Consider the following 26,804-nt stretch of genomic DNA (forward strand, 5'->3'; position numbering starts at 1 on the left):
GCACACTCTTTCCAAAGTCAACTCGTTCATCAAAGTGATGCGGTGTCAAAAGAGGTATTTCTTCTCTCTGAATCAGTGATTTATTCTTTATTATATAATACTGGTAAATTGTTTCATTTATTTTCAATATCTTGGCTAAAAGTGGCATGACTGAACCAGTCATGTAAGTCCGTACATGCCGGGCGTAGGCTACCCCCTGAACTAACCGACGTCCGCTCCTAGTACTAGTCTCTCCCACGAGAGGGGCCCTTTTTTCGGGGGGGGGGTTTGGGAAGGGAAGGGAAGGGGACAAACCGCTCATCAGTAATGGACTCACAAACCGTTTACAGTGGAAGGTGGTCAGTTGCGAGATTTATTCAAGTCTTTATTTTTCTGTTTTTATTTTCAACTTTTTTTCGGGGGGAGGGGGAATTAAAGGCAGCAAGGTGCCTTCTTTGCGTTCCCCCCTCCAGATGCCCATGGCAAAGTCTAACCTAACCCAGGTTATTACGTTAGACAACATCTAGTCTTGCAACATGATTAAGGCATCATCAAACCTGGGCTAGTTTCAAACATGCTATTATCTAGTTTTTCCAACATGATAATTTGGACGTGATCGGGCACATACACGAGCTTGATGGTCGGCTTGCCTATTTTCAGTTTGGGATATATGCTTGTTCTCTGTCTAAGTGGGCCATGTTAGTGTAAGTAAAACAGGTTTTATTTCTGTAATCTCACTTTTATAGTGCCAGGTAGGACATGGAATTTGAACCTGCAGGCATTGGTGGTAGTCCTCCATGCTCACAGGGATGTCGTGCCAAGAGAAGTCTCCTAGCACACAGCTAGTCACTGTGGACACCGATTACAGTGCCGATGCTGTGGAGTTCTGTCCCATAGCTGGTCAGGAAGGCTTCCTGGCTAGCGGTACATATCAGCTGGCAGAGTCTGAGGGGATATCACCTAGCTCAGTTGACCAGGTGAATCCTGAAGATAATGGTCAGGTACAATATTTTTGACAGCTACTTGTGTTGTGCAAACCCAAAATATTTCTTAGGGTTAAACGTTGCTTCTCAAATTTGACGTACTTTAAGTTTTGAATCCAACCAGACAAACTCATTTTGAAGAAACTTTGCGTTCTTGTTTTTTTCAGGTGTGGCTGAACGCTATGTGTGCATGTAGCTCCCAAACCCCGATGTGATATGACAGTATATGTCCTTTTTTTTTTTAAGTTCCCTCCGAATTGTTCAGAAATCAAAGAAGAAAATTGTATCCGCTGTAGGCAGCATGCTTTGCCATGAGTGGAGATTTCCCCCTCCAAACAGTACTGGAGAGAACCTTGAATTGAGCAGTATCAATTTGATCTTGCCCTTTGATCTCTTTGAAAAGGTCGACAAGCCAAGACAGCGGCTAGGCCAGATACGGCTCTACCATCTGAATCAAGATACGGAGGAAGCCTCGTTGGCAGAACTGCAGAGGATTGAAATGGCAGCAGTATTGGATATGAAGTGGTACATTGAAAGAAAAAATTGGTTAAACTGTATGTAGACAAATCTTTTGAGTGGGTACTTTGAATTTAAGGAGTTTTTGCTCTCGTTGGGCAGATTGCCAAAAATTGAATTAACATCAGGTGTCCAGGTGAGGTCCATGACTACTTTAAATCAAGTTTTATTTATTAAATCTGTCTACAATATTGTTGTAGTATTTCCAGAAAAATTGCACGCGTAGTTGGTATCTCTTTTTTTCAGGTGCCACAATGTTATTTCAGAGCAGCCACTGTTGGGTATAGTTAACGCCAGTGGAGAGCTTCAACTGCTTTCTCTTAACTCAAAGGTAAATGAAGTAACCTTGTGTCTGGATAGAAGCAGAACTAGTCAGCTCATGGTGTTCAAATTCCTCAATCTTTAATCCTGGCTTTGTTCAACGGCCATTTCCCTGAAACTTCTACAGAAAGCAGATTTGTGTAAAGTTAGTAAGATTTTGTGTACAGGCGTGCCATATATAGTGTGGACCTCTGCACAAAAGAAGTCCACATAATACAGGGTATGATGGCATTGTGTGGACTTGCACACGTCCACACAATGTTTTCCCCTCTCTGAAAAACAGTTTCAGAGGCATTTTGGGGTCAAGGTTATCTGTGGCAAAATGAAGAGGAACAGTCCAGGAAATCATCATCAAAAATCCAGCTGGAAATCCAGCTCGAAGGAGTTATCCTAGTGGGAGAAAAAGGAGCATTTACCTTAACCACAGGAAAACAAAGGAATGTCCACACTTGGTATGTAAAACAAGTGTGTGTATGAATGTTGTGCATTGTCATGACAAATTTGTTTGGTCATTTCTTTGTATTGATTCAGTTTACACAAACCTCTGTAAAATTGGCTTCTGATTCAGAGAGTGTAATGAACTCCGATTTAATGCACTTTTAAAGCGTATTTAATTACAAGAAAAAAAGACTGGGACCTTACCTGACTGCTATATCCGCCCCGACCTGAAGTGCACCCCCACTCAGCGAAAAGAAAGACAGGTGATTACAAGCAGGTTCTTGCACATGTCCTGCGTGTACACAAAGACCATACATACCAGAGTAAATTAGTTACACGTACTCGGCGTGGTCTGCGTCAAACGCGCATATACTTACGCCCCTCATGGTGTGCGTCTGCAGAGAGTACCAAAAAATACGCCCTCTTTTGTTCCGCTCGGAGCAGATTCTTCATTGAAAATATGACCAGGAATAAAGAGAGAAGACGTACCTTTGAATTTACCACTTTGCTGAAAGCCTTAGCCTGGTATATTGATGTTTAAACTCAGCCATAAACACCATACTTACTGTTTATTATCTACAGTTTATATCATTCCACACACTTTAATGGGAGGGTACTGCAGTGGTTGAAGTACAGGGCTGGCTTTTAAAATTCTGAGTTGTGTGTGAAAGGCTAAATGCAAGCTTATGCATTTCGCGCAGACAGACACTTATGAGGATAATGAAGATCGTCTTTTCTTGACATTTATGTGTTTTAGGCTGGTGGCTTCACACTACAACCGACTGCCTGTCATCGAGTCAGTCAGGATAACAATTGCTTGGCTTTATCTCTGGACTGGAACACTGGCAAGTATCACAGGTAGGCATCTTTGGGTATTTGCTTGATGCCAAGTTAGAAGAAAACTGATTTTATTGTGGCTGAACTGAGTTAGTAGCACTATGATATTTGGCTCGGGGCATATGATATCTGATTTTTTTTTTCATGATGAATACGACAGATTTGTTTATTTACTGTGCACTTGATAAGTTTGAGGAACCACAATGATAATGTACTTCCAGCTGACGAGGGACTGATTGGACAACGTTTCAAAACGAGTGGACTTTTCCCTTTATGTACAATATTAATGCTTGACATGGCATTGGACATCCTGTCTTAGTGTTTAATTAACAAATGATGTAACAGTGTGGATTTGGACAGATGTCTGAACTGGCTGAATTCTCCCTGAATTTCTATGTATGGTGACATGAAACCAAACACGGTGCATGTGCTTTGGAGTTGTTCATTTTTCATTTCTAGCCAGACTCCCTCCGTCATTGTCAGTGATTCTAAGGGGAGTCTGACGTTGTGTCGGCTCTGTGACGATTCCTCAAGTGTTGAGAGCATGCTTCGTTGGCCGGCCCATGGGTTTGAGGCATGGATAGCAGCTTTTGACTACTGGCAACCAAACGTCGTGTACTCCGGTAAATCAACCTCCCCCCAAGTCTCTGAGCTTGATAAAAATGAAAGGATAGTGGATTTAATACCATGCAGTTCCTGGACAAAGTGTGAAATCAAAATTAAATAGTTGCACAGCTGTCGTCAAGTGTTTAGAACCTTTCATAGTGCAGTGTATTACTAAAACAATAACCCTGCATGGCCCAAGGCTAACACAAGGACTTTGCAGTTTCTGGATAGATTCAGGAACAACCAGCCAGGCCAGTATTACTTAAAAGAAGTGAATCAACGAATGTTTGTCTCCTCCTTGCAAATGGTTCACTGATATGGAACCCTTCAAATCGCAAGCAAATTTTTCTCCATGGTTGAAATAATATGTATGTTCGATTTGCTATGTACTTATTGTTACTTCAGCACACAGTTAAATGAGGTAGATTTCTTTCTTTCTTTTTATCGCTTCCATAATGTCTTACATGTTCAAAACACTGTGCAGCCTCCGGTAGCTTGGAATTACCATTGCTTTTGTTGAAGTTCCCATTTGCATGTCTACTTCTTGTCTCTGGTTAGGTGGTGATGACTGCCGGTTCAAGGGATGGGACACGAGGACACCTTGCTCCAAACCTCTCTTCATCAGCAAGAGGTACACTACTGTATTAGAGAATATTTTCTGAAGTTTGTTTGGCATCAAACTGTGCCTTCCTTTGTTGCATCCAGTCACCCAACAAAACATGCACATGCAACATCCAAAATAGACTCTCCAGTGTCACTTTTGCAGACTGGAACTTGTTTGGTTTGTTCAACTGGAAGTGAACAATCCTGTCATTGTGCGCCGATGTTTTTGTGCCTGCCTTTTATTTGGCCACAAACTATTTGTTATATTGCATACCTTATTCAATTTTGTTGACAGTCACAGTATGGGCGTATGCAGCTTGCATAGTAATGCACACAGAGAGAATCTCCTAGCCTCAGGAAGGTAATTATGATTGTGCAAGACTCTGTTATTTAAAAATAATATTATACCGTATACAAAAGGGAATAGTCAGGTAGTTGTTATCCTTGATTGATAGGCCATTCATGGTTGGGAAGTCCTGTTGGCTGTTTTCAAATTGTCCATGTGTTCACAACTCTAGCTCTTCCCATTTACCTCTGGATAAAAGAAGAGCGATTGAAACACACTGTCTTGCTCAGGGACAATTGTTTCTCCCCCACCATCTAGCTACGATGAGTTGGTGTTGCTGTGGGATACCAGACAGATGCGCCAACCGCTGACTCAGACCAATGTCGGCGGGGGAGTGTGGAGGCTGAAATGGCACCCTCACCATGGCCACTTGCTCCTGGCGGCTTGCATGCACAACGGGTTCCACATCCTGGACTGTGCAAACATAAATGGTATTGATGTTTCCCTTTTTACTGATCACTTTTCTTTGCGTAGCGCTTGCGTCTCTGCTTGTGTCTCTGACCTAACTAGAAGAGTAGCTTTGATTCGCACTGAGCTCATGCATACTGGTTTGTTTTCTGCAGTATAGGTTATCAACTATCCAAGACTTGTATAGGAAATGCTGAAGATTGAGTGTGACCAGAACTGAACTAACATGAACAGTTGATAGCTTCACGCACTTCATCTAATCTGACTATTGACAGTGTGACACAATCATCTGACCCAGAATTATCCAACAAGAGTGCCTTATTTGTCTTATTTTCAATGGAGCTGGGTAGAGGTGAAATTTCAGTTGATTTCGGTAGCTAGCTTGTCCAGTCCTTGAAGAAGTGTAAAACTCAATCATTTCCAAAATGTATCGCTGCAAACCGTTGGGTCAAATGTCAATTTGTCTGTTGGGATTTGCCAGCTGGCTTCAGACAGCATAAATTAGACAACTGAGACTGATTCTAATGTACAAGTGATTTTTTTCTTGTGTCGTAGGTGGAAATTCCCAGCCTATTGTAGCCTCTTACATGGAACACCAGTCCCTGGCATATGGAGTAGATTGGTGCCAACATATACAGCCCCACCCTCCTCACAAGAAGCTTGCCGAATCATCCCTCCCCGATGACATAGTGTCTTCTTGCATTGAAACAAAACAAGTGCATTCTTCCTCGGACGGGACTGTACCATCATTGCCTGAGGGAGACGTGGCAGGTGCATTGGAGGGGACAAGCAGAAGCGCTGGTCAAAAAGAGGGGAACTGTACATCTGGCACGAAGCAAGAACGTGGAGAGAGAACTCCGAATGTGTCGGCATTAACAGAACAGTTTCTTAGAGCAAATGTATCAAGGAATGACTTACAGGCTTCACAAGGGGCACCGGGAGCTATCGCTCAGGGCCCTGCATGTAGTTGTAAAGTGAGTGGACGGACGGACAAAGCATTTGACAGACATGCAGACCAGTTGTCAGTGAGGGATACCATTGCATCTTGCTCTTTCTATGACCACAGTCTCCATGTGTGGAAAGTAGACTGGATTGTGTGACGCCCCGTCAAGGACACTACAGTTGAGTGATCACTCTTCCTGACACTTAGCCCAGTGGTGTAGTAAGATCATTTTGATGGGGGAGGAGGGGGTGATTTTGTCATCTTTTCAGCCGGCATTGTTCATAGTGGACAGTTTTTGGACAATGGGTAATGCTCCTCATGGCCTCTCACTTTCCAATATTTGTGCAACATGAACCCTAACAATCCCAAATCACTCCAACACCAGGGTTTGTTGGAATCTGTCAGGATAAGTACTGCACTGGTATACTGGCTGTGTTTCACGTGGGACGAGGCATACCACAAATAGAGTCCAACTGTTTATGCACACAGTTTACTACATGGTGTTGAGTTTTGCAAGGATGTGGAAGATTGCTTGTAAATCACCCTAGGGACTCGGGGTTAATGAAAGAGCACTTGTGAAGGAATGGCACTTTCTAACACACCTTGCATGGACTCTAATTGTCACTCGTGATGATAAATACATTTTTATTGAACTAATTAAAACTTACTTTTAATATGTAACAACCAAGCACAATATTTAAACTCCAAGAAAATGACATCGTAAAAACTAGGATAAGTAACAAAACAATTTAGTAGTTTACCCACAAGTAAACAAATTTCTACATGTACATGTACTTGCCAAGGATGGAAAGTGAACGTGGGCCTTGCATGCTTTTTCCTACTGCAATGTAGGCTTCATCTTTCCAAATGCATGTAAAGCTCAAAAATGTTTCTGAAGAATTGCGCCCTGTATTGTACAACAATAAATTAAGTCACATTTTTGACAATGTGATTTTTCTCTGGGCCTATGAAGCAGTGGTAGGAAGCTAAAGCACTACGTGACAAAATATGGTGAATTTCAATTTAGAAATATTCAAAGGTCACACACACTGATAGTACAATTATGGCATACTATCCCTTGGAATGAACTATTCAAATTCCAAGAAAGGCCGAAAATGCACAATTCTTTACTTTAACGTCTCATGGCAAATGTAACAAGATATTTCATAGTCTTGATCACACCTCAGAAATTAAGAGTCGTTGACTTGGCGAAAACATCTTGTTCCGAGAGCAAGAGAAAGAAGAGGAAGTTGGATTGAGACATCATTCTGAACACCTGGTACCAAGCCTTTGAAGTAGCACGTGTTACCTATTTTCACGGCAAAATGTAGAGCACAATGTAAATATCCCACCAGCTATAATTCAAGTACTGTATACACCAGTGTGCTGACTTGTAGAGATTGTCTTGCCCATGTTAAATTTAATTACTTCCACAACATGGAAATGACCAATCTTGTCTCTCAATTCAGAAGACAAACGCTGAGTACTGTGAGACTTTGGAAAGAAGTCTTGGAAGGTGTCCAGCCTAACTGCTTTGCATTAGTTAGATTTCAGATTAGAAGTCTTTGGACATTCCATTGGAAGACAAAAAAATAAGCAATAAAATTAGAAGACCCTTGTTAGCACCAACATGTATTTGTCAACGGCATAAGAACCCAGAAATGTTTGATCACAGTATTTAGATAGGAAAGATAGCGGTCCAGCACTGAAAGCAATCTGAATTCTGGAAATCATGCGATGACAAGTTCTAAGTGTTACATACAAAGAGCTACAGGTACATGCAAAATGAGTTTCAAGCCTGCATAAGGTGCACACTTGGTGACTTCACAGAGTGGGATTGAGTGGGATTCGAACCCCAAACCTCTGCACGGTGATGCAAATGCCTTAACCACTGAGCCTTAAAGATTTACCAGGCTTGGCTTGCTGACATTCAAATCTACCAGGCAAATTTTAAAATGACATTCACAGCAATCCGAGGAAAAAAAACCAACGACCGGGTAGCAAAATGTTTCAACCACAACTGAATAATTCATAATTTATGCTTCAAAGTTTGAGCCAGGATGACTAACTACTTTACAGGGTCTGTTAACAGCCAATTCCTCAATGAATTCACTTTGGAGCTGTCTTGTAGTTCCCCCATCCGTGGAAGCAACGGATGAATTTCCAGGTCTCTCTGCCTTTGCGGACTATGGCCAGTTTGCGGTTGGGTTCCTCTTCCTTGTTACGCATGTGTTGGACATACACCTATGGTAAGGACAATATACAAATGACCTCAAGGTCCAGACTTGCGCCCAAAAGGATTTAAATTTAAAAAAAACAAAAGACTACACTGTAAAAAGACACTGTATCTAGAATTCAATGAAAGTGCGGGAATGGAGAGTACTTTAAAAGTGTTAATGGAAGGGGTTTTACTGTTCAGAGGGAGTGTTGAAACTGCCGTTCAAATTCAGATGCCAGGGTACAATGTTTGCATTTATTTATAAATCACCCATTTACTGCAATCATAAAGATACGATGCTAAACATGCTACCCTCCTGGAGTATCACATCAGATGTTTAATTTTGGGAACGTAAAATGGGATTTATTTACCCTATGATTATCATAAACACAACAAGCCACCAAACGCCTGACATGACAACCAACTTAACTCAATGAAGAACCACTAATCAGCTGTGATAGCCCAACGACAACCTGAGCTTAAAGATGAATTGTGATCCAGCCCGAGGAATTCACACTACAGTGCACCCGTAAGTATTTGCCTCCAAGGGACTGCTTTCCAATTTTACAGTAGACACCCCGAATGCACATGTATTATCCTTCAGTTCAACATTAGTTACTCAAACCATGTCATTTGTTCTTCACTGTTTATATGTAGTGCTAGATATACACCAGTGTATATAAAAAATCTACATAAACTCACAATCCTACTGAAATAACATACTGACTGTTATCTTCCCCTAAACCTCAGTTTTGCTGTAAAACCATACCAAAACACTTAATTCCCTGTTTACCAAAATAATCTTTAGCCTTCCAACTTTTCCAAATAATCTGAGTGTAAAGTGGCCCAGGCACGGCAATTTCTACGTACTGCACTGCACTGAGAACTGCTTGTGGTGCTTACCTGTGTACTCTTAAAGGCTAGTTTCCTCTCCACTTCACTGCTGCTGGGACCGCACCACAGATACACCTCATTACCAGTGTCTAGGATCATTGCATCATCATCGGCAAGATCATCCTGGTATTAGAAAAATCGCAGTGATCGAAAAAAACCCTTGTATCTTTCCTTAAGGCATTGTTTTATAGTGTTTTACCATGTAGGTTCACTTTCTCTTTGGATAATTTCTCTGCAAGAGCAAATGAAAGTTGAGACATTTGAAACAGCACTGGATCTCAGTATCCTGGGCATAGTAAATTATTAATGACCAGTCATAACTCCTCAAGAAATTGAAAACACATTTTAATAGAGCATATTTCAGTGCAATATATACTTGAAAGCTTGCAAACATTAAACTTCACTAAAAGAATAGGGAAGTATTTTTATTCTGAAAGATTCTCAGGAATAGGAAACTTACAAAATAAGCACTACTTCAGTTAGATGTCCAAAGAAAATCACGCAGGGTTATGAAAAACACACACAAGTTAACAATACCCAAATCCTACGTGGCTTCTAGCACAGAGCTTGATGACACTCAACACTTACTGCAGCATATATTACATTTCCACTGTTAAAGGTTATCCTGGGTAAAGGATTTCAAGGTATTTGAATCAGTATAAACATTCAGGATGTGGTGGTTATCCTTTTTCTCACTATATGGGGTATCCTGAGCATGGCTCTGAATGGGTTAACCTAATTGATGCCTAACCTGGCAGAAGTCGGAACATTTCTCAGACACAGTGAAGAAGCCCTTCTCGTTGGAGCACCTGAAGAGTCTGGAGTGATGCATGTAGTAGGCATCCTCGTCGTACTTGCGTTGGCCGCCCAGCGCCACCCACCAGAAGTTCTCGGGCTCCTCCCCCTCCGAGAGAAGCTGGAAGCTGTGGGTATCCTACAAAGGGTTGGGAAATGAAATCAAATCAATAAGCCTTTGCAAGTTCGATTTGAATAAAATCTGGTACACTGAGTTCTTTAAAATAACGTGAACATAACAATTGGAATTCTCCATACTAAAGCCACTGTTGCTATACCTCATGATTTGGGGCAAGCTTTTCCTTAGTAACATAAGAGATGCCTTGCAACAATACACTGTTCTCAATGGAAAAGACGGGCATAAAGAAACCAGTCCATTCCAGAGATGGTGGTTGCTAAGCAAAGCCATGGTTGTAAAGAGCACGCGGTGAGAATTTACTATTAATCAACCGAGAACATGCAACAGACGGCATTTCCATTGCATAACAATTCCAGATTCTCACTACATCCAATTGTGCTTAGGTATATTCAGAGTTAACTTTATGTGTGCCAATGTCCGATAGCCACACCCTTACATTCCATATTAGGCCAATAATGTCAGAAATGGCTGCACAAAACGAATTTTGAGTAGATGCTGATCATAGTCGGACTAGCGCTCGATCGAAGGACCTCCAGACAGACAATGCTTATTTTGCCAGGCATTTGCAGCACTCCAGCATGCGACAAGACTTGGTTTGTGTTCGTGTTTGATCTTTTTTGATCAAAGTCGTAGTGTGAACCGAACCTTGGCACCTACTTGCAGCACTAAATAAAACTCTGCCATTGCTCTCGTCTGAATGCTGTCCACTCACTTTAACCTTACAATGCGGTAATCTGACTCTGCTACTAGAAAATTCATTTTTTTCATGATATCTTGGGTACATATTACCATGGTGATGAGAGACATATACGTAGTCACAGAACAAAATGTGTGAATCTCCTAACCACATTTTTGGAGCATTCTGGAAAGACATTTACTGGTCAGTTCCCCAATAACTCACATCAAACATGTCATACGCCAACTCCTCTGCTATTCTGGCCATCTCGGGGTCAGCTTTGTTGCCAATCCAGGTGTAGACGATACCCTTACTGTCTTGGTTCCGGAACGGAACCTTCAAAATGTAACTAAGAAAACAAAACAAAACAAAAATCAAGAAAAACATGAATTGGCTCTAACTGATAAAAACAGCTGTGACGTTGGGAGAAGCGGAAGTGGTTTATTTAAAATAAATTTACAAACTTACTGATCATCTTACGGACAAGCTTGGTTGCCTGCTCAGTTCAGTAGTTTGACCAATTCACACAGAGTAGTATTTGATATTCAAGATGTTGAATTTTGGAACTCTGTGTTTTCGTTCTTCAATGAAAAACTTATTATAAGTAAACCTGTTCAGTTGCCTCTTGAGGTTGACTTGATGTTACCAATGTGACAACTGAAGTTCCATATATTTAAACTCAAGCTCCAAATTACAAATACCGAACTAACCCTACTTACCAGAACTCTGAGTTGAGCCACTGCACTGTCGGGTGCACCTGGACGCAACGGGTGCTGAGAGGGCCTCCGTTGGACCTGATGTGGTAGAAGGAGGGGTTGAGGCTCAGTTCTTGCTCCGAGTCGGCAGCCGATGTGGGCCTGCGCCGGCCGCGGTGGATCACAAACTTCTTCTTGAAGTGGGACAGGAACTTCAGATTTTCTTGTTGCTGGATGACAGAGACGAAAGCAGAGTTGCACGTATGAAACTCTCCTACTTACAATTTGCCATGATGAAGCAAAAGTTCCCTGATGCAGCATTTATGACAATTCAGATCAGCCAGGGGCCTGGTCTACCTTTATCTTTTATGGAAGAAACTTCTGGTGCTCATTAATAAAATATTATCTTTTGAACAGTTCTTTGATAAGCAAATATATTTTTAAAATTCTGTGTTCAAGAGTCCCAAACATTTCTTGAGAACACAGGACAATGAACACCATAGACTGGGCTGTTCTGCCTCTGGTTATCAATAGCTGATTTCATTTATCAGTTCGGAGGGAACCAGTCCCTTGAAAATTTTATTGTATGAGATGTCACTGATCATTTACGCAGCGAAAGTTACAGCTGCAGGCAAAATGTGAGTAACAATTACATTTTACAAAATGGTTCAACTAGGGACATGCGAGAGTAGCAAGACTGAAAATGTGCTGAGCGACATTATCAGCTGAAAAGCTCTGCATCACAGTGCCCTGTGCTCTCCCGAGCACAGCCAATCCCCGGTAAAACTCACCTGGCAGAGCCGCACTACCTCCAGCTTGTCACCAAACAGGGACTCAAACTTCTTCTGCAGGCTGAAGGTGAAGGTCAGCCAGCCCATGTTGCTGGCCTCCCGGCCCTGCCAAAAGTAGACGGTGCACTGGAAGTCCTCCTCTGGCTCCTCGTCGTCGTCGTCTTCTTCGTCATCCTCGTGTCCATCAGCATCTTCGCTGGCCTTCTTCTCCTCCTCGTCCCCCTCTGGGACGTCCTTTGGGACCCAGTAGCGGCAGAGGAAGACGTAGCTGTCGCCGCTGTAGAAGTGACCTTTGGGGCAAAAAGACAAATATTTTGAAAACAAAAAGAAAGGAGAAACTGAAAGTGTCTCCATGCAAAAATGGCTCAGGCTTTACTCTTTCTTGGCAGAAATTCTCTTCCTCCACCCAAAAATTGAGAAGGAATTTTAGTTTTGTTTCAGTCGGACAAAATTTATTTACAATGTACAGAGTTAGATACTTTACACAGCTCATTTCTATCAAGTTATATCTTCAAATAGGTGTTCACATTGTCATTTTTTTTTTGTCAACAGTTCTTGAGTATTCCAAGAGAAGAAAATCGTCAAGTCGTCACTGCAAAGAATATCACAAAACCCCAAACACTATACTCTGGGGTTGATGTACAGATGGGCAGAACTTGCTTGTGACAAATACAATAGCTATAGAGTACTGATGTGAATACATTACATGCACAATTATGTGTCTTAGAACATTAGCTTGAGAACAAGTGCATGAACCAATATGTGTGTACTCTAGACTTGCTGGTTCAAATGACCTCAGACTTCAGCACCTTATATGATGAGAAATGCAACACCTACATTGAAAATATCCTATTGGAATGCTAAATTTGAAATGTGCCTCATTTTCTAAATTAATTTATTTGTTGGTATATGTTGAAATACAAAGAAAGCTCTACAGAAAGACAGATCAGGACCTACCAATTTCTTTATCTGGAAGCCGGACAAATTTCTTGCCTTCCAAGACAAATGACTCCATACCATCAAGATCCTCGTTCCAATCTTCCATCAATTGGTCCTGAGGAGAACATTGCCAAATGTCCAAATGAATGATCTCAAAATTTTGCTTTTAACAGGAGATTCATCAGTTATGCATTATATTTCCATCCGGCTACATAAATCGAAGAAGTCACAGATGATATGGTGGAAATCAGCCCCCTTTTAAGCATTATTTTTGGCTCTTTTTTAAACAGTCATCCCATGTCTTATTCTTTTGTGTCCAAGCTTGTTTAGACCTTTGGATGGTATTACAAAGGAAATCTGACAAGATGTATTTTTCATCTACCCCAGACCAGCTAGTCAACCCTGGCAAGCTCAGTGGTTGAGTGGTTAAGACGTCTGCACAAGTAAGCATGAGGTCATGGGTTTGAGTCCCACCCGAGTAAGCTTGTGACTTCTTTCGCAAACTCTCAGACAAGCACTGAGTATCTAGTGTTATATGTATACGTCGGCATAAGGGTAAAACCCGTTTTAAAATGGAAATCTTGCTCCTTGTATTCTGTTGGGATAGTCATAGCCTATCAACAAATACACAGGCTTTTCAATGTGGCTTGAAGCAAAGACCAAATGATTTACCTTTCAAAAGTGAGAAGAGTTTTTAAACCTCAAATAGCATTTGTCTACAGCTGAAATGATCCATTGTGTTCCTTGGTGCTGGTGGTATGTTAAATGGTGGTAGGGAAAGAAGACACATGAAAACCCAGTAACAATATGGTTGAGAGTCCAATCCACTTACTGCTTCATGGCTGGGCATGGAAGGTTGCCTAGGCAAGAAAAGAGCTGACAGGTCGGTCTTCATTTCATTCTGTCCATCCAATGCATCCTATCAACATAACGCAAATGAGACTTTTAGAAAAAAAAAATTTATACATGTATATGTTTTCAATGTTCACCATCAAACATTTAATTCTTAAGAGTTCAGGTTATCAAGTGCGGTGCAGTGGTGCTTTGTCTGTAAAACTGGTTCCCATCCCACCTGGTACAACATAAAGGCAGCATGTGCCTACCTCTACTTAATCAGCAAATTGCCTTGTCTGAATAGATATTTTGTGGGTCTTTCTAGTTAGTATGCACGTTCTACAGTCATTTGCAAAAGTGTAGGACCACCCATACAAAATGAATTTACCTGAAGAAAAACCAAACTTAAACCAATCAATCATTGCAACTTAGGTTTAGTTTCAATGTGTAACCTTAGTATTTTGGTTAAACAGCATAATAAAACATAATTTGAAATGTTAACAGTCTAATATTTAGAATGCCCTCCTCTGTTTCTGATGACTTTGGCTGGCTTTTTTACTCAAGCTGCCTTACAGACTAAATGTCATTCAAGACCTGCCTTTGCAAAAAAATTCATTCAAATGGGCTCATCGAAATACTCTGAGGTTATGGACCGCTGTAAAAACAAATGTTATGTAATCATTCAATCAGACAATGTAATGCAGGCCCATGATAGAAATACCAAGGAAATTCCAGTGGTCTTAAACTTCTGCAAATGACTGTACAAAGCCGTCTTTAGAAACCATTCTTGGCTGGACTGAGGTGCATAAGGGACAACAACAGGGTATTTGGCTCATTCAAGAACAATCATGATATTATTTCTGGAGATGAATACCGTCTGTATGGCAGGTTTCTTCAGGACAGCTTCAGCACGGCGGGTGTAGTCAACAGCCAGCACGTCATCCCAGCCTTGGAACTTAGACTTGAAGACCTGACTCTCAGTTCTATCAAATGAAATGGGAGAAAAAAGCACCTCAGGAAAGTGTTACAAGACTGTACGTCACTCTTCCTTTGGTTCATCGGTCCTTAACCTATCAGAGGTACTTTGATGAAAAGAGCTGAATCTAACAATATCCAAGGAACTAAGAGCAACAGCATGCTGAATTCAACACGTTTCTCTGAACATTTAGTTATGGTACAGAAACAAGTCAGTAGACTACAAATCAAAACTGTAGGTGTAACATCCAACTGAACCTCAAGTTTGGAGGTATGGAAAACTTTGGGAAGTTTTTGAACCCACATTCAGATATTGGAGTGAAAATGCTGTTAGTCCAGTCCACAAACTAAAAAATAAATGTAGACTTTAACAGTTGACTTGAGTTCCAATTAGACGTCTTCTGACTTTTTTTTGAAGTTAGGGATAGCTGTAATTTTATGTTTCACTCAAACTTTACTTTTTCAAAAAACAATACTGTCAGAAGTGTTAGGCAATAATGCAATCAACCAATCGCAACTGTGTTAAACAAAATGTATCCCAATCAATACAATTGTCAGTTTGCAAGAATTGAAAAACTTACTGAAGCATTTTTTTTAACTTTGGAAAGAAGTAAGAGACATGCTCAACAGAAAACAACCCAGGCTGAGCTTGGAATTTTTGTAATTATGGGATAGAGAGTCAGTAGATTCACTTCAATAATTTCAAACAGTAATGTGCTGTGCAGAGGAAAAGATATCACAAGAAAGACTGCATTGCGAAAAACCTTTCAATGAACATGTAAACTTAACTAACAAGGAAATACCACACTTGTTATACCAAACATGAACAGAAGGTGACTATAAAATCTCTTGCAAAATTATTCCTTTGAATGTTGCAAGATTACATAACATGCAAATCAATACATAAATAGGTTAATATCAACTGATCAATTAATTACTCATACGAAACAATTAAAAGATGTCATTATTTCATACTGTTCAGGCGGAGCAAATCTGCATAAAGGAAAAGAGTTAATGATCAATATGCATGCTCCTCCTATTGACATCATTCTCTGGCCAATCGGGCAGCTGTCAGTGGGAGTGATGGGAGGTCATCAATTGGGTCGCAGCCAAGGTTGGAATTATGGGCGGAGCTTACCGCATCTGCTCAATCATTGATTTGAGCACCACCTCGGCGGTGCATGTATAGTCCACAGCTAGGATCTCATCCCAAGTGGGAAAATGCTGCTTGAACAAATAGGGTTCATACCTGGGAACAATGGTTTACAGAAAATTGAGTCTGCTGGACTTACTAGTCTAAATTACTCTAAACCAGTGTTGCGATGACAAGTTAACAAGGCCAAAGATTACCGCCATCATCCCGAGCACATAAAAGTTTGGACTGCAGGAAGCGAATGGAAAACCTATATACCAGGCTCTGTGTTTCCAAGTGTTGGTCAAGGCAGGCCCTGTAGAATGCCCTCGTTACATATGAAATGATGGCTAAGATTTCAAAGTGGCTACATGCATAGAAATGCCTGTCTGATAAGAGAGACAACACAGCGTATCCATACACACAATATTAGGTCAGTGAAGGGAAAGTGTAGTTATTAAATTTTGAAATAGCACAGAAAAAGGATGCGTTTTCCGAGTCTGTTGAATTCACAGAACCAATCAAACACTGGGACTTGACAGTCTGAACTCTGTTTCCATCAAAGTGAAATGTGAGTCACAAATTCAGTACAGAAAACTGGTATGCTGTCAACTGGTAACCATTCTACTTCCTGTTGAGGTTTCAAATTAAGGCCAATGGATGCACTTGTCGTATGGATGTGTTCTCAAGGAAAAACAAAATTGCAATATTGTCTCTTCTGTTTGTGATGGCAAATATACTATAGACAATGTCCACTCATCTACAATCTGAATTGTGATCATGTAGTCCCAAATCATCGTATGTCATCAGCGCTAGTCACTGAGTCTCAAGTCAAGTGATGGGCTAATCAAATGAGGCATTCCTGTGTCGTCGTTTATCCCCTCTTACTTGGGAATACAGTTTTCAACCTCACTTGTGAGTGACTAGATTACAATGCAAAAAAAGCTAAAAGGGTTGCACTTCTCCAAAATAGACGGTTCAAGAAGAAATGATAGGGGAAAGTGGGTTTTGTGCAACACTCGTTTTGATTTTGTCACAAGTTGCAGTGCGATGCTAACTACTATTTACAATCAACTAAATAATTATTCATTCTTTGGAGCACATTTATGTAGTACTTTCAAAGACTCTGGCAAAATAAAGGGTGAAACATTCTAGCTCTGCTGTGACACTGTGCATGGAACAGGTGTTTTTTTTGTTTGTTTTGCTGCCTTGTGCCAGGTGGTACATTCCAGAGCTTGGACTTGCTTTCTTTGTGGTTAGATCAGTGCATCGTCAGACCGGTCCTAGACTCCCATCTCTGGATGTTCTGACTTACCCTTCTAGGACCCTGATGACGCTAGCACAGCTGGGACGATGGATGATGCTGCACAGCTCCTGAGACAACTTGAGGGCAGCCGCTCGGACCAGCCTCGTTGACTTTCGGCCAATCCTGAGGTGAAAAAAACAAGTAATGTGAATACCACCTCAGGTTAGAGAATCTTATTCTGGAGAAGCTGATGCTTCAAACCTCCCTGGCACACTGGCATGCTGAGCAAAAAAAGTTTACTTAAACAAGGAGCTTATCAATAAAATTCTCCTGAGAAGTAATTATAAGTTTGTACACCATGTTGATTTCCACTAAGGAAGTAAATGAGAAAGTGCGCAAACCCTCCACTGCTGTCCATGTATAGATTTAATGTGTGTAGTCTGCACTTGTACAACCCTTCATGCCTTACATGCTTTTCAGCCTTGTATTTCTAAAGACACTGTTTGATATTCAAATATATCTCAACCCATCATAGCAGTACTGAACACTTAGTCACTCTAAATGACAGCTCTTGTCCAAAAGTATTAACTACTCTGTCTGATGTATTTATGAATATTCATTTGTCATATGACTCTTCTAATTCCAGAGGAGTGGAACTGACCAGATGAAGACATCGGCATTGCAGTCTAGGATGTAGACGTTTTTGGTTTCCAACAGCGACTGTGACAGCTTGCCCTTTGGCAATTCAACTGATGAAACCAAGCGGAAAAATAAACACAAAGTCAAATGAATGAGCCACAAAATCTCACACGCCATCGTCAATTTAACTTCAATGCAAAACTTACAATCAGAAAACTGCCATCAAGACATTACTCCTGACAAATCAAAAAAGTTTTATTCTTGCTTACCCTGGGGAAGTTCCAGATAGCCCATGCCGAGTCCAACCTTGTACAACTTGGGCTTGTCAGGCACAAAGTTCCCGACCCACGGCTGAAGAAAAAAATGGTAAGATATCACAAACATGTCATATCTACTTTACAGGAAGGGTCTGTGAAACTGCACTGAATGTAAGTTTTTACAGTAGTAATTCACATATGCCTGCTAGAGTTGGACTGCTTTGATTGGTCAACAGCCCGTCACATGGGTAGTTTTGAATACTGGTGAGAGATGTTAATAACCAACCAGCAAATGTGGGCCCACAGTAACAAATGTTTGCTTCTCTAATTAATGCTATTTTGGATCCCTGCCTTAGACAATGACCCTTGCCTCCTCCATCATCCGTGCCAGGCCCTGTTTGGTTGTAATGAACTGCTTCAAAACCAGTCAATCACTTTCTTGAGTAATAATCCTCAAAACTGCCTTGGATGTCTTTTTCCAGAATAAATAGGTTAATGAATTTGTCATTACTCAGAGATTTAATATCAAAAGTTAGAGGGCTTGATTTTTTTGTCCTGGTTGACTCTTCCTTAAAGGCAAAATATAATTATTAAACAAATCTGTTAAAAACGGATTCTGAAAGGGTCAAATGCATAATATCTGATCCAAACCTTGATACTTCATCCAACTGCATGACTCACCCTGATGACAAAGTCGTCGGTTACACCGCCCAGAGCTTCCCAGAATTCCCCACTCTCATTGCCTTGCACCATCATGGTGATGCTGGCGTTGTTCTTGCGCTCCATTTTGTTGATCTTCTCTGCCAACAGCCTGGTTGATCGCAGGAGAAAGTGAGCAGACAACAATCTCACTGAATCCCTCCAAGACTTTGTCCCATCTAATTTTCTGTTATTTACAGGGTCTCTGATAGCAATGAGCAAGTGTTTCTTCCACGCAGGGCCCACAAAATCAAAGAGAATAGAATCTCCATGACAGACGTTCCATCCAATGGTTCTAACTACATTTCCCCACAATATAAAATTCAAATCAGTGAACTATCTCCAACTAGCTCATTTGAGTGATTGAGTCTTCAACGCTAGTGACGGGGGGGGGTGTGACAGTCAAGCAAACTTTTCTCACAAACTCTCAATACAAAGAGGTCAACTCTTATGCTACCAAATATCTTTTTCAAAAAATAAAAGGAACTACAGTTATTGGATATGAACGATGAGACTATGTTATGAATGCAAAAAAATACACAGAAACTTAATCACAAAGACCCAAGTTTGCTCCCATAAAATTCAGGGCAGGGTTAACCAAGACATACTGCTCCCTGAAAATTGGCAAATCCATTCATAGACTGTTGACGTCTCCAATACCTTGTCTTCGACTTTGTGAGGGACTTGCAGTGCTGACCGTACCAGATCATCATCTTCATGCCAATGTCCACGATAAAGACAAAAAAAGGATCCAACTGCTCGGGCTCCATGGCAACCTACAATCCACAGGTGTGTCAAAAAGGCATTCAGGAAAAAAATCGGAGCTTCACAGTACAAGGAATATTCTACGAATGAATAAAACAGCTGATGTTTTTTATTCAGTAATGCATTGGGCTCTGTGGCAACCAAAACTCCATACTATTCAACAAAGCACTAAAAAAATATCACAGCTTCATGGTGAGTGCATAAATCATACTTGTCTACAATTCCACACTGTATTTGAGATTCTTCAGGGCTATTATATGTTTGTGTTCCAATCCATGGATCTTGGAAAGTCGGAAATTAGACAACTTACCAAATAACTGAATCCATCCTTAACTGTCCAAAATAAGGGTGGCAATTTCCGTTTAATTTGAAAAACGTTTAGGTAACTTTCTCAAAGCATTTAAACGTTAAGCCAATTTGCAGAGGCCGCCGCCTGCCTCGGTGTTTTCATATGTGCATAATTACATAGTTCAACAATGCACACGGTCCAGCCAATGTAAAAGGGAAGATTGATGTTGGGCCATTTAAAACAAGCAATGTTTATTGTTTTAGAATTCACTTTTTCTCAAAAGGTACACGGATGCTGAAAGGGAAAAACAGTATATAACAGGCATCGTTTGCAATAAAAATGAACGCCAGATTGAGTCCATCCAAATGTCAAACCTCTAAAAAGGGGCGGTTCCGTTTAAACATTTGGAAAAATCTTTAAACAGATTGGAACTTTTTTGTTTAAACATTTAAACATCCCACCCAAAATCCCAAACCAAAGCTCTCTGATAAAACAATACATGGAGCAGCAGCTTTAATTGTTCTCCCCTGAAGACTTTGTCCGCGTTAAAAAAGGAAATCAACTTACAGCCTCAAGATGCAGACTCTGTGTGCCTGACACCCTGTACATCCGTAAGGTATAATCCGTCTCCTCCACACTGAAGAACCCACTGGCTGTGCCGCCCTCTATGTACGAGATGTCGTTGTCAAAGAGAGTGAGGAACTCTGGGCTCTCGTCCTCCATCTCCTCGCGGATGGTCCGCGTGCGGGTGCCCAGCATGTTGCGGAGGTTGACAGCGTGGATGGCAGCGCAGGCTTTCTTGTCCAACTGAAAACCATGGAGGTAAAGTGCGTCTTAATAGTGAAGTTTTACAAATTGACAGCACTGGTTTGTAACTGCCAGTTCTACAAAATGGCAGCTAACTGTGAAAAGGTACATGAAATTCGTCGTACTTGAAAAATTTCCTGTTGAAACTTGGTTTAGCTGAGATTTAGCTTGTTTTGCCAAAAAAAAAACATAAAAAAGGGGGAAAATCTGCTGGCTGCCATATTTGCTTAACAGCCCTTGGTTACCTATTACCAAAGTCAGTCTAAATACTGGAATATCATATGGCTCATTTACAATCAAATATTTGGTTATGGAGCATGTGACTTAAAGGTAAGATTTTATTGGTTGACAAGCCACAAAGACACATATATCCCATAAAAGCAACTCTGGTGTCTGATTCCCAGAATACCACAGGAAGTTATTCTTATGAAAGGACATTTGGAACCTAGCCCAAGGTCTTGCCAAGATACAAAGTTGTAGAAATAATGATGGCTTCCAAACTTGTGGTCCCCAGGGTACCGACCTGATTGGTTTCAAACACCTGTATTTCTTACCGATGCTGTGTTGCCAATCCAGTAGTATATCTGCCACTTCATCAAGTCATTCTCGTCAAGAAAACTCTGCAGAAAGAAAATTAGCGTATTAAAAAATTTACCTTCGAGTATCCATAACGATGATATATATAATATAGCCTTCCTGGATTCCAACTGTTTTGTCAGTTGCGTGTAAAAAAAGCAGAACTCGAAAAAGAAGAAAGAAAAAACACCTAATACAGATAAAAGATAATCGATGACTCGCGGTGTCGTGTTGCTGGTAGCGATGTTTCGGCTGCTAGTGCTGCTAGCCTTCATCAGGCAACTGAAGTCTGGATGCTGCAGAGTCCGCTATATACCGCTATATATTTGTCATCCACCGAGGTGATTATGCTTATCTCTTCTAAAAGACACCTAACCAAACTCAATGAATTAATAAAAAATGAGATCTACATGTACAAGGTGCACCGCTTGGTATTCTAACCAGGTGGTGGGCACAGTCTTCATTTGCTTCCAATGCCAAATGCAAGAGTTTCAAATGCAACTCACATGTAAGAGGATGTAGCAATCAGCTTCGTAGAACTTCCCGTGAAGGGCTGTCAAGAAAGAAGTTTGACCAGATTAGATGACTGAACAAACTCAAATAAAAATAACAAATGCATGGTGTGCATTTTAACATAGCTCTTCTTAAATGATTTGAGTTCACGGTAAAACCACAGTTTAAATGCTAGACGTAAGCCTGATTTCCAACTTAACAAACATTTATTACCCACTTTTCCAAAACAAGGCTCAAGTAGGTCAGTTCAATGTTTGACATTTCTCTTCTCCATCATTAAGTTTCATACTTCAAAGTGATCCATAGCGCAAAGTTTGTTTGAGGAAACCTTCGGTAGTTTATAGTCAGTGAATGTTGTGGAATTTGCATTATGTGTATACTGGTGTCCTTTTCCAGAAAGCGGTGAAGGAGCCTACAGCACAGGTTTGGAATGGTGGGTCACAATTACTACAGAGGCTAAATTTGTTAGGGGGTAGTGGTGACAACACGGTGAGTGCAGGTTACCTTCGTCAATCAGGAGGGGAACAAAGTTCTCAATCTGCCAGATAGTCAGCCCCTCGTCTTGTCCAGTCTCCTCAGGGAAGAAGTCAGAGTAGTCCAGCTGGGGCTTCTCCAGAGCATCCAACCAGCTCTTGGGTCTACGGAGGGTCGATGAGGCAAGAGAGAGCAGAGCAAAAAGGGCAGGGTTCAGTTTTGCAGCCCCCTGGCACATATGCTTGACATGTTCCTAAATCTAGCACCATGCAACGTTAACCAAAAGGCACTTACACACGGACTCCAAACTCCAAGCTAACAACAGATGACTAGTCTGCACAATCCGGACTGACTCAAAACACTGCAAAGGTAACAAGGAGTGCAACTATGCACAGCCGGACTAAACTACTTACTACTTATTGACGAAGTAGTCCTTCATCAATATCCTAATGACAGGCAGAGTATACATGCCCTAAACATCGAGTCCACCAGTTCATTTCAAAACCTGTGTATTAACTCACAAACCAGATATATCTTACATGAAGCTACTGCAAGCAACTCCGTATCACTTCCTCCACCATTTAAACCTTCAGATTTCATCTGCGATCGTACCGTTGCGTTTCCGACCGGATGTTAAGCTACACTTTGGGAAAATAAGACCAATGCGACTACAACATGCTTACTTGACCTCTTCTTGCTCTTCTAAACCTGGAGTCTTCCCTTCGTTCTTGTCTTTGGCTAAATCACTCATTCCCTGTTCAAGAAGAAAAACAGGGAAGAAGTCATTTGGCGGGAATGGTGAAATTTCTTGATGTGCACATTTACTTTTGAATGTACGGTGAAAAGAGTTAACCACAAAAGGGCTCAGTACGATAAAAAAAAAGGTATCAAGACGACGCAAAAGACAGCCCCATCCAATCCCCAGGCCTCTTTCAGGGTGAAATTAACCAGCAATCTTACAGGTGTTTACCTTCAAGACTTTAGCTTGTTCTCCAGCATCGTCCTTGCCTTGCGCTCGCGTCATGCTCTCTTGTCTCCTCCGTCTCAGACGCAGCTTACGAGCCAAGGGATCCTTGGAAGCTGCGAGAAGAAATCATGCCTCAAAGTTAACTCACAAATGAAGTGTGCTTCAAGAAGGCAGCAGTAACACATTTGCCCTCGGAGCCAAATTTGTACATTTGGTGCACTGACTAAGGCAAATATTTTGATATTTTTAAAATCAAACATCAACTTGAGGAAGCCCAACAGGGCGCACGATATATTTTTATACAGTTCAGAAGAACAGTTTGGATAGTTGCACAAACCACAAAATATTTATTTCAGGGGAACTGAGCAAGTTCAGCATTTCAAAAAGGTAAGGTCATTTAAGAATAAAGCATGCAAACATAAACATGTTCAGTCTGTGTGTCAGTTGGCATATGGAAGCACAGATTAGTTCACCCTTGCGCGCATATTGATGTTTCGGAATGACCTCTGACACGCTTCATTCTGGGCATGCACAGTTGGAATACCAAACAGGTTGCAATGAGATGTTTTAGAAACAGTTTGTCCATACCTGATGAGCCTCCTCCGGGAGTGGGAGGCAATGCCCCGACGAGTCGTAGCTGGTGACTGAGAGAGAAATCAATGTTGTAGTACTCAGCCCCACTACCCTTTTGCTGGGGGACGGGCTTGGGTGGCATGACGCAATCTGGATTGTCTCTCACGTCAAGAACCTTTCAAAAGCAGACAGTGTTCATTTTAGGAATCTTTGGCCATTTCTGAAACTGCGGCTTTGGAGTTTCAACTAGGTTGTTGCCTTTTGAGATTCTGGCTAAATATTGTGGAAGTTTCATCGGCAAAACAATAAACCACACAAACATTACCAAGAGACACGGTCTTTTTATTTGGTCGGAATTCAAAGGCCTAAACATTGACCTACGGCCAGAAAGAAAGCCAAAGTCGGATATGAAGTCTACTTTTGAGACAGAGCACAAAGGAAAACATTTCAGTGAAATGCCTGACAACATGGAAAGCAGACAATATCACACATGAAATGCTGTCAAGCTTGATGGGAACACAATGCTGTGTAACAACTTCGATGCAACTGTCATGTCTCTATGGAAACGCAAGCCCTGTATGAACACAACCAAGAGCCTCAATCACACAGAGATAAAAATTTGCCAACAGCCTGCTTTATGCTCTATATAAAAGATTTGTTACTTGAAATACGTAAACAACACTCCTTGTCTACGAATCAGGGTTTTCAGAGAACGCTCCTCACCTCCAGGTCTGTGATCAAGTGGATGGCCTCAGGGAGAGTAAGAATTCTGTTCTTGGTGAGAATCAACTTCTTGAGCTTGGGACATCTACACAACCAGACAAGTAAATGGAAGAAAATGGCATTTGTCAGCATCACTGGAAACAAACATCTGAATGGAAACATGATAACGAATGAATTTGAGGACAAAACAATTTAAAGAAGGAAGGGAGGCTGTTGGAGCAGAGATGAAAGCTGGAAAAAGCAGAGATACAAAGCAGAAGATAAGAAACATTGAGTTAACTTTTTTTTGAAACCATAAGAAATGCTATTACATGGTGGCTCATCATTAAGCATCTGGTTCTTGCTTCATTTAAATTGTCCTTAGACTTAGAGTGGGCTTCATGAACAAGTTTACTCCAATGCTTGACTAAATCTCTCAAGCCTTTTGAGACACGTAGGTAAACTCTGGCTTGGCTCTACACTTCGCCAACCTCAAATCTTGTGGACTGGAAATGCTGTGAAGAAATGCCAAAACATGAAACGATAAATATGACAAGGATAAATGGAACACACCTGCACAGTCCTTCTGGTATAGATTCCAGATTGTTGTCTGCAGCCACAAACTGCTCCAGACTCATCAGCTTGCCGATGCCTATGGGTATGCCGTCAAAGTCTACCTTGTTGCAGCTGATGTACAGCCGCTTCAGGCTGATGAGTTTGCAGAGAGCGGCTGGAAGGGAGGTCAGCTTGTTCCGCGACAGGTTCAGTGTCTGCAGGTTGACCCATGTGTCTGTAAAACAGGAGAGGGTCATTTGGGGGTTGAGACTTGACCCGGATAGATGGGATACTGCCTCCAAATGATAGTAAGTGAATTGTCACAGTCGATGAGTTATGAGGTGGTATGTTCCACCACTTTCTGAGGTTGTTTATGGCAGTTGAGTACCACTGCAAAACATTATTTACCTCCACGGCCAAATTGAGTGTTTAGCAGGCTCTAGGCAGGCATATTTCATGCACTAGTCTCTGTTACTGACCCTCACATGACCTTGCTTCAGCCAACCAAGATGAAGAAACCAGCCAGAGGTTTGTTATGATTCTGGTGTCTCGCATTTCATGTGGAGCAAAACTATGAATTAGCTAGTTTAAAGCTTTCCCACATCGCTGATCCAGAGAGAAAGGTTTTAGCATGCATGGTATTTTCGCAGGCCCTCAAAACTTTCAAAGACCCTATCTATGGTGTCTACTGTGCTTAATGGATATTCCGGCCCTGTCTCCCTCCATGAACTTGTATGTGTATACAAACAAATGGAAAATGTGACAATTTTGACTCATCACATGCTATATGAGCATGCACTGTCTCGCCATCCTTCGCATGTCCTCAAAATGTTCTCATATCCTGAAAATCATTGCAGGTTTGCATGCCTTCCAGCAGGCCAATCTCTCAGTCCAGACTCACCCATGGCACTGGACAGCTCCGTGATGCAGTTGCTGCTGAGGTTCAGCCTCTTGAGCGAGCCCAGCTTGTACAGTCCCTCCGGCACCTTGGTCAGCTCATTGTACGACAGGTCCACATCGGACAGGTTGACCAGGGCATCCAGCTGAGGCGGGATGTTGTTGGGATTGCGCTGGGTGTTGCGCAGCTGCAGGGTCTGAAGCTGGGTCAGGGCAGTGATTTGCCTGGGGAAAGGACGAGAGGCAGAGGGTCATGCGGGTGAGGGAGCAAATCCGCGAGCATTAGCAGATAAATGAGTAGAAACAATCGGACACTTTGGCCTAAACTATGATTCCATTTCATAACATATGCAAGTATACCGAAATCCCTCTCTGAACAATGACTGAACCTTACTGGCTTCAACTTTGTTATGAAAGACATTTAATTTCGATGGTGGATTTTGTCATATTCAGAAGGCTTCATACATTGTAACTGCTCGACTGTACTTGTCAGAATTACAATTAACACTCCCAGGAATAGAAAACTTTCCCATGACACCGTACGATTTCAATGGGGGTGGTAAATACAATTCAACGGTATGAAAATTCCATCTTTTTCCCATCATTTCAAAATACATCTTTATTCAATCAGTGAAAGCTAGGCGAGGAAAGCTCACCGAAGTTGTGCATGAAGAAGAGGATTGTTGTCCAGTATCAGGGTCTGCAGGTTGCTTAGTCGCCTCAACTGAGGAGGGATGGAATCTGTTGGGAAGAAAAGAAATCGACAGGAATTTGATT

At 41.4% G+C, this 26,804-nt stretch overlaps 2 protein-coding genes across 5 annotated transcripts in view; one reads left to right on the forward strand and one right to left on the reverse strand.

Annotated features, from left to right (window-relative positions):
- On the forward strand, positions 1-7,609 carry LOC110980862 (diphthine methyltransferase-like). 3 transcript variants are annotated; one of them, XM_087138965.1, is made up of 10 exons: positions 1-54; positions 732-980; positions 1,366-1,487; positions 1,725-1,809; positions 2,995-3,095; positions 3,534-3,697; positions 4,239-4,311; positions 4,579-4,644; positions 4,888-5,060; positions 5,593-7,609. In XM_087138965.1, the coding sequence occupies exons 2-10, from the start codon at positions 777-779 to the stop codon at positions 6,135-6,137; spliced, it is 1,533 nt and encodes a 510-aa protein (XP_086995091.1). In that variant the 5' UTR covers positions 1-54; positions 732-776; the 3' UTR covers positions 6,138-7,609. The 3 variants fall into 3 exon arrangements, with proteins under 3 accessions (XP_086995091.1, XP_022093581.2, XP_022093584.2); XM_022237889.2 differs by having other exon boundaries at positions 5-54; positions 726-980; XM_022237892.2 differs by having other exon boundaries at positions 5-54; positions 726-956.
- The window catches only part of LOC147798653 (protein flightless-1 homolog), a 24,535-nt gene continuing 4,319 nt past the window's right edge, over positions 6,589-26,804 (reverse strand). Inside the window, exons 6-31 of one of the 2 annotated variants that reach the window (XM_087138963.1) lie at positions 26,684-26,768; positions 26,032-26,252; positions 25,149-25,365; positions 24,597-24,681; positions 23,889-24,048; positions 23,304-23,413; positions 23,017-23,087; positions 22,364-22,497; positions 21,853-21,899; positions 21,325-21,390; positions 20,531-20,770; positions 19,570-19,685; positions 18,892-19,021; positions 18,223-18,304; positions 17,976-18,063; positions 17,384-17,497; positions 16,075-16,185; positions 14,836-14,944; positions 13,960-14,046; positions 13,146-13,242; positions 12,189-12,478; positions 11,422-11,627; positions 10,928-11,051; positions 9,844-10,026; positions 9,102-9,215; positions 6,589-8,224 (exon numbers count right to left, since the gene is read on the reverse strand). In XM_087138963.1, the coding sequence (XP_086995089.1) occupies positions 8,090-8,224; positions 9,102-9,215; positions 9,844-10,026; positions 10,928-11,051; positions 11,422-11,627; positions 12,189-12,478; positions 13,146-13,242; positions 13,960-14,046; positions 14,836-14,944; positions 16,075-16,185; positions 17,384-17,497; positions 17,976-18,063; positions 18,223-18,304; positions 18,892-19,021; positions 19,570-19,685; positions 20,531-20,770; positions 21,325-21,390; positions 21,853-21,899; positions 22,364-22,497; positions 23,017-23,087; positions 23,304-23,413; positions 23,889-24,048; positions 24,597-24,681; positions 25,149-25,365; positions 26,032-26,252; positions 26,684-26,768 (3,422 nt within the window). In that variant the 3' untranslated portion in view covers positions 6,589-8,089. The remainder of the gene's footprint in view (positions 8,225-9,101; positions 9,216-9,843; positions 10,027-10,927; positions 11,052-11,421; positions 11,628-12,188; positions 12,479-13,145; positions 13,243-13,959; positions 14,047-14,835; positions 14,945-16,074; positions 16,186-17,383; positions 17,498-17,975; positions 18,064-18,222; positions 18,305-18,891; positions 19,022-19,569; positions 19,686-20,530; positions 20,771-21,324; positions 21,391-21,852; positions 21,900-22,363; positions 22,498-23,016; positions 23,088-23,303; positions 23,414-23,888; positions 24,049-24,596; positions 24,682-25,148; positions 25,366-26,031; positions 26,253-26,683; positions 26,769-26,804) is intronic. The other variant, XM_087138964.1, reaches the window with a different exon arrangement.

The sequence above is a fragment of the Acanthaster planci genome, linkage group LG07 (genome assembly GCF_054643075.1).
Source record: "Acanthaster planci isolate LZ-2023a linkage group LG07, COTS_SCS, whole genome shotgun sequence".
Taxonomy (NCBI): Eukaryota; Metazoa; Echinodermata; class Asteroidea; order Valvatida; family Acanthasteridae; genus Acanthaster; species Acanthaster planci.

What these genes read in the sequence shown, in the direction of transcription:
- LOC110980862 (XM_087138965.1), top strand. Translation starts at nt 777, where the DNA reads ATGCTCACAGGGATGTCGTGCCAAGAGAAGTCTCCTAGCACACAGCTA. An exon ending in ATCCTGAAGATAATGGTCAG is followed by an intron (nt 981 to 1,365) that starts GTACAATATTTT and finishes CTCTTTGAAAAG; the next exon opens with GTCGACAAGCCAAGACAGCG. An exon ending in ACCAAACGTCGTGTACTCCG is followed by an intron (nt 3,698 to 4,238) that starts GTAAATCAACCT and finishes GTCTCTGGTTAG; the next exon opens with GTGGTGATGACTGCCGGTTC.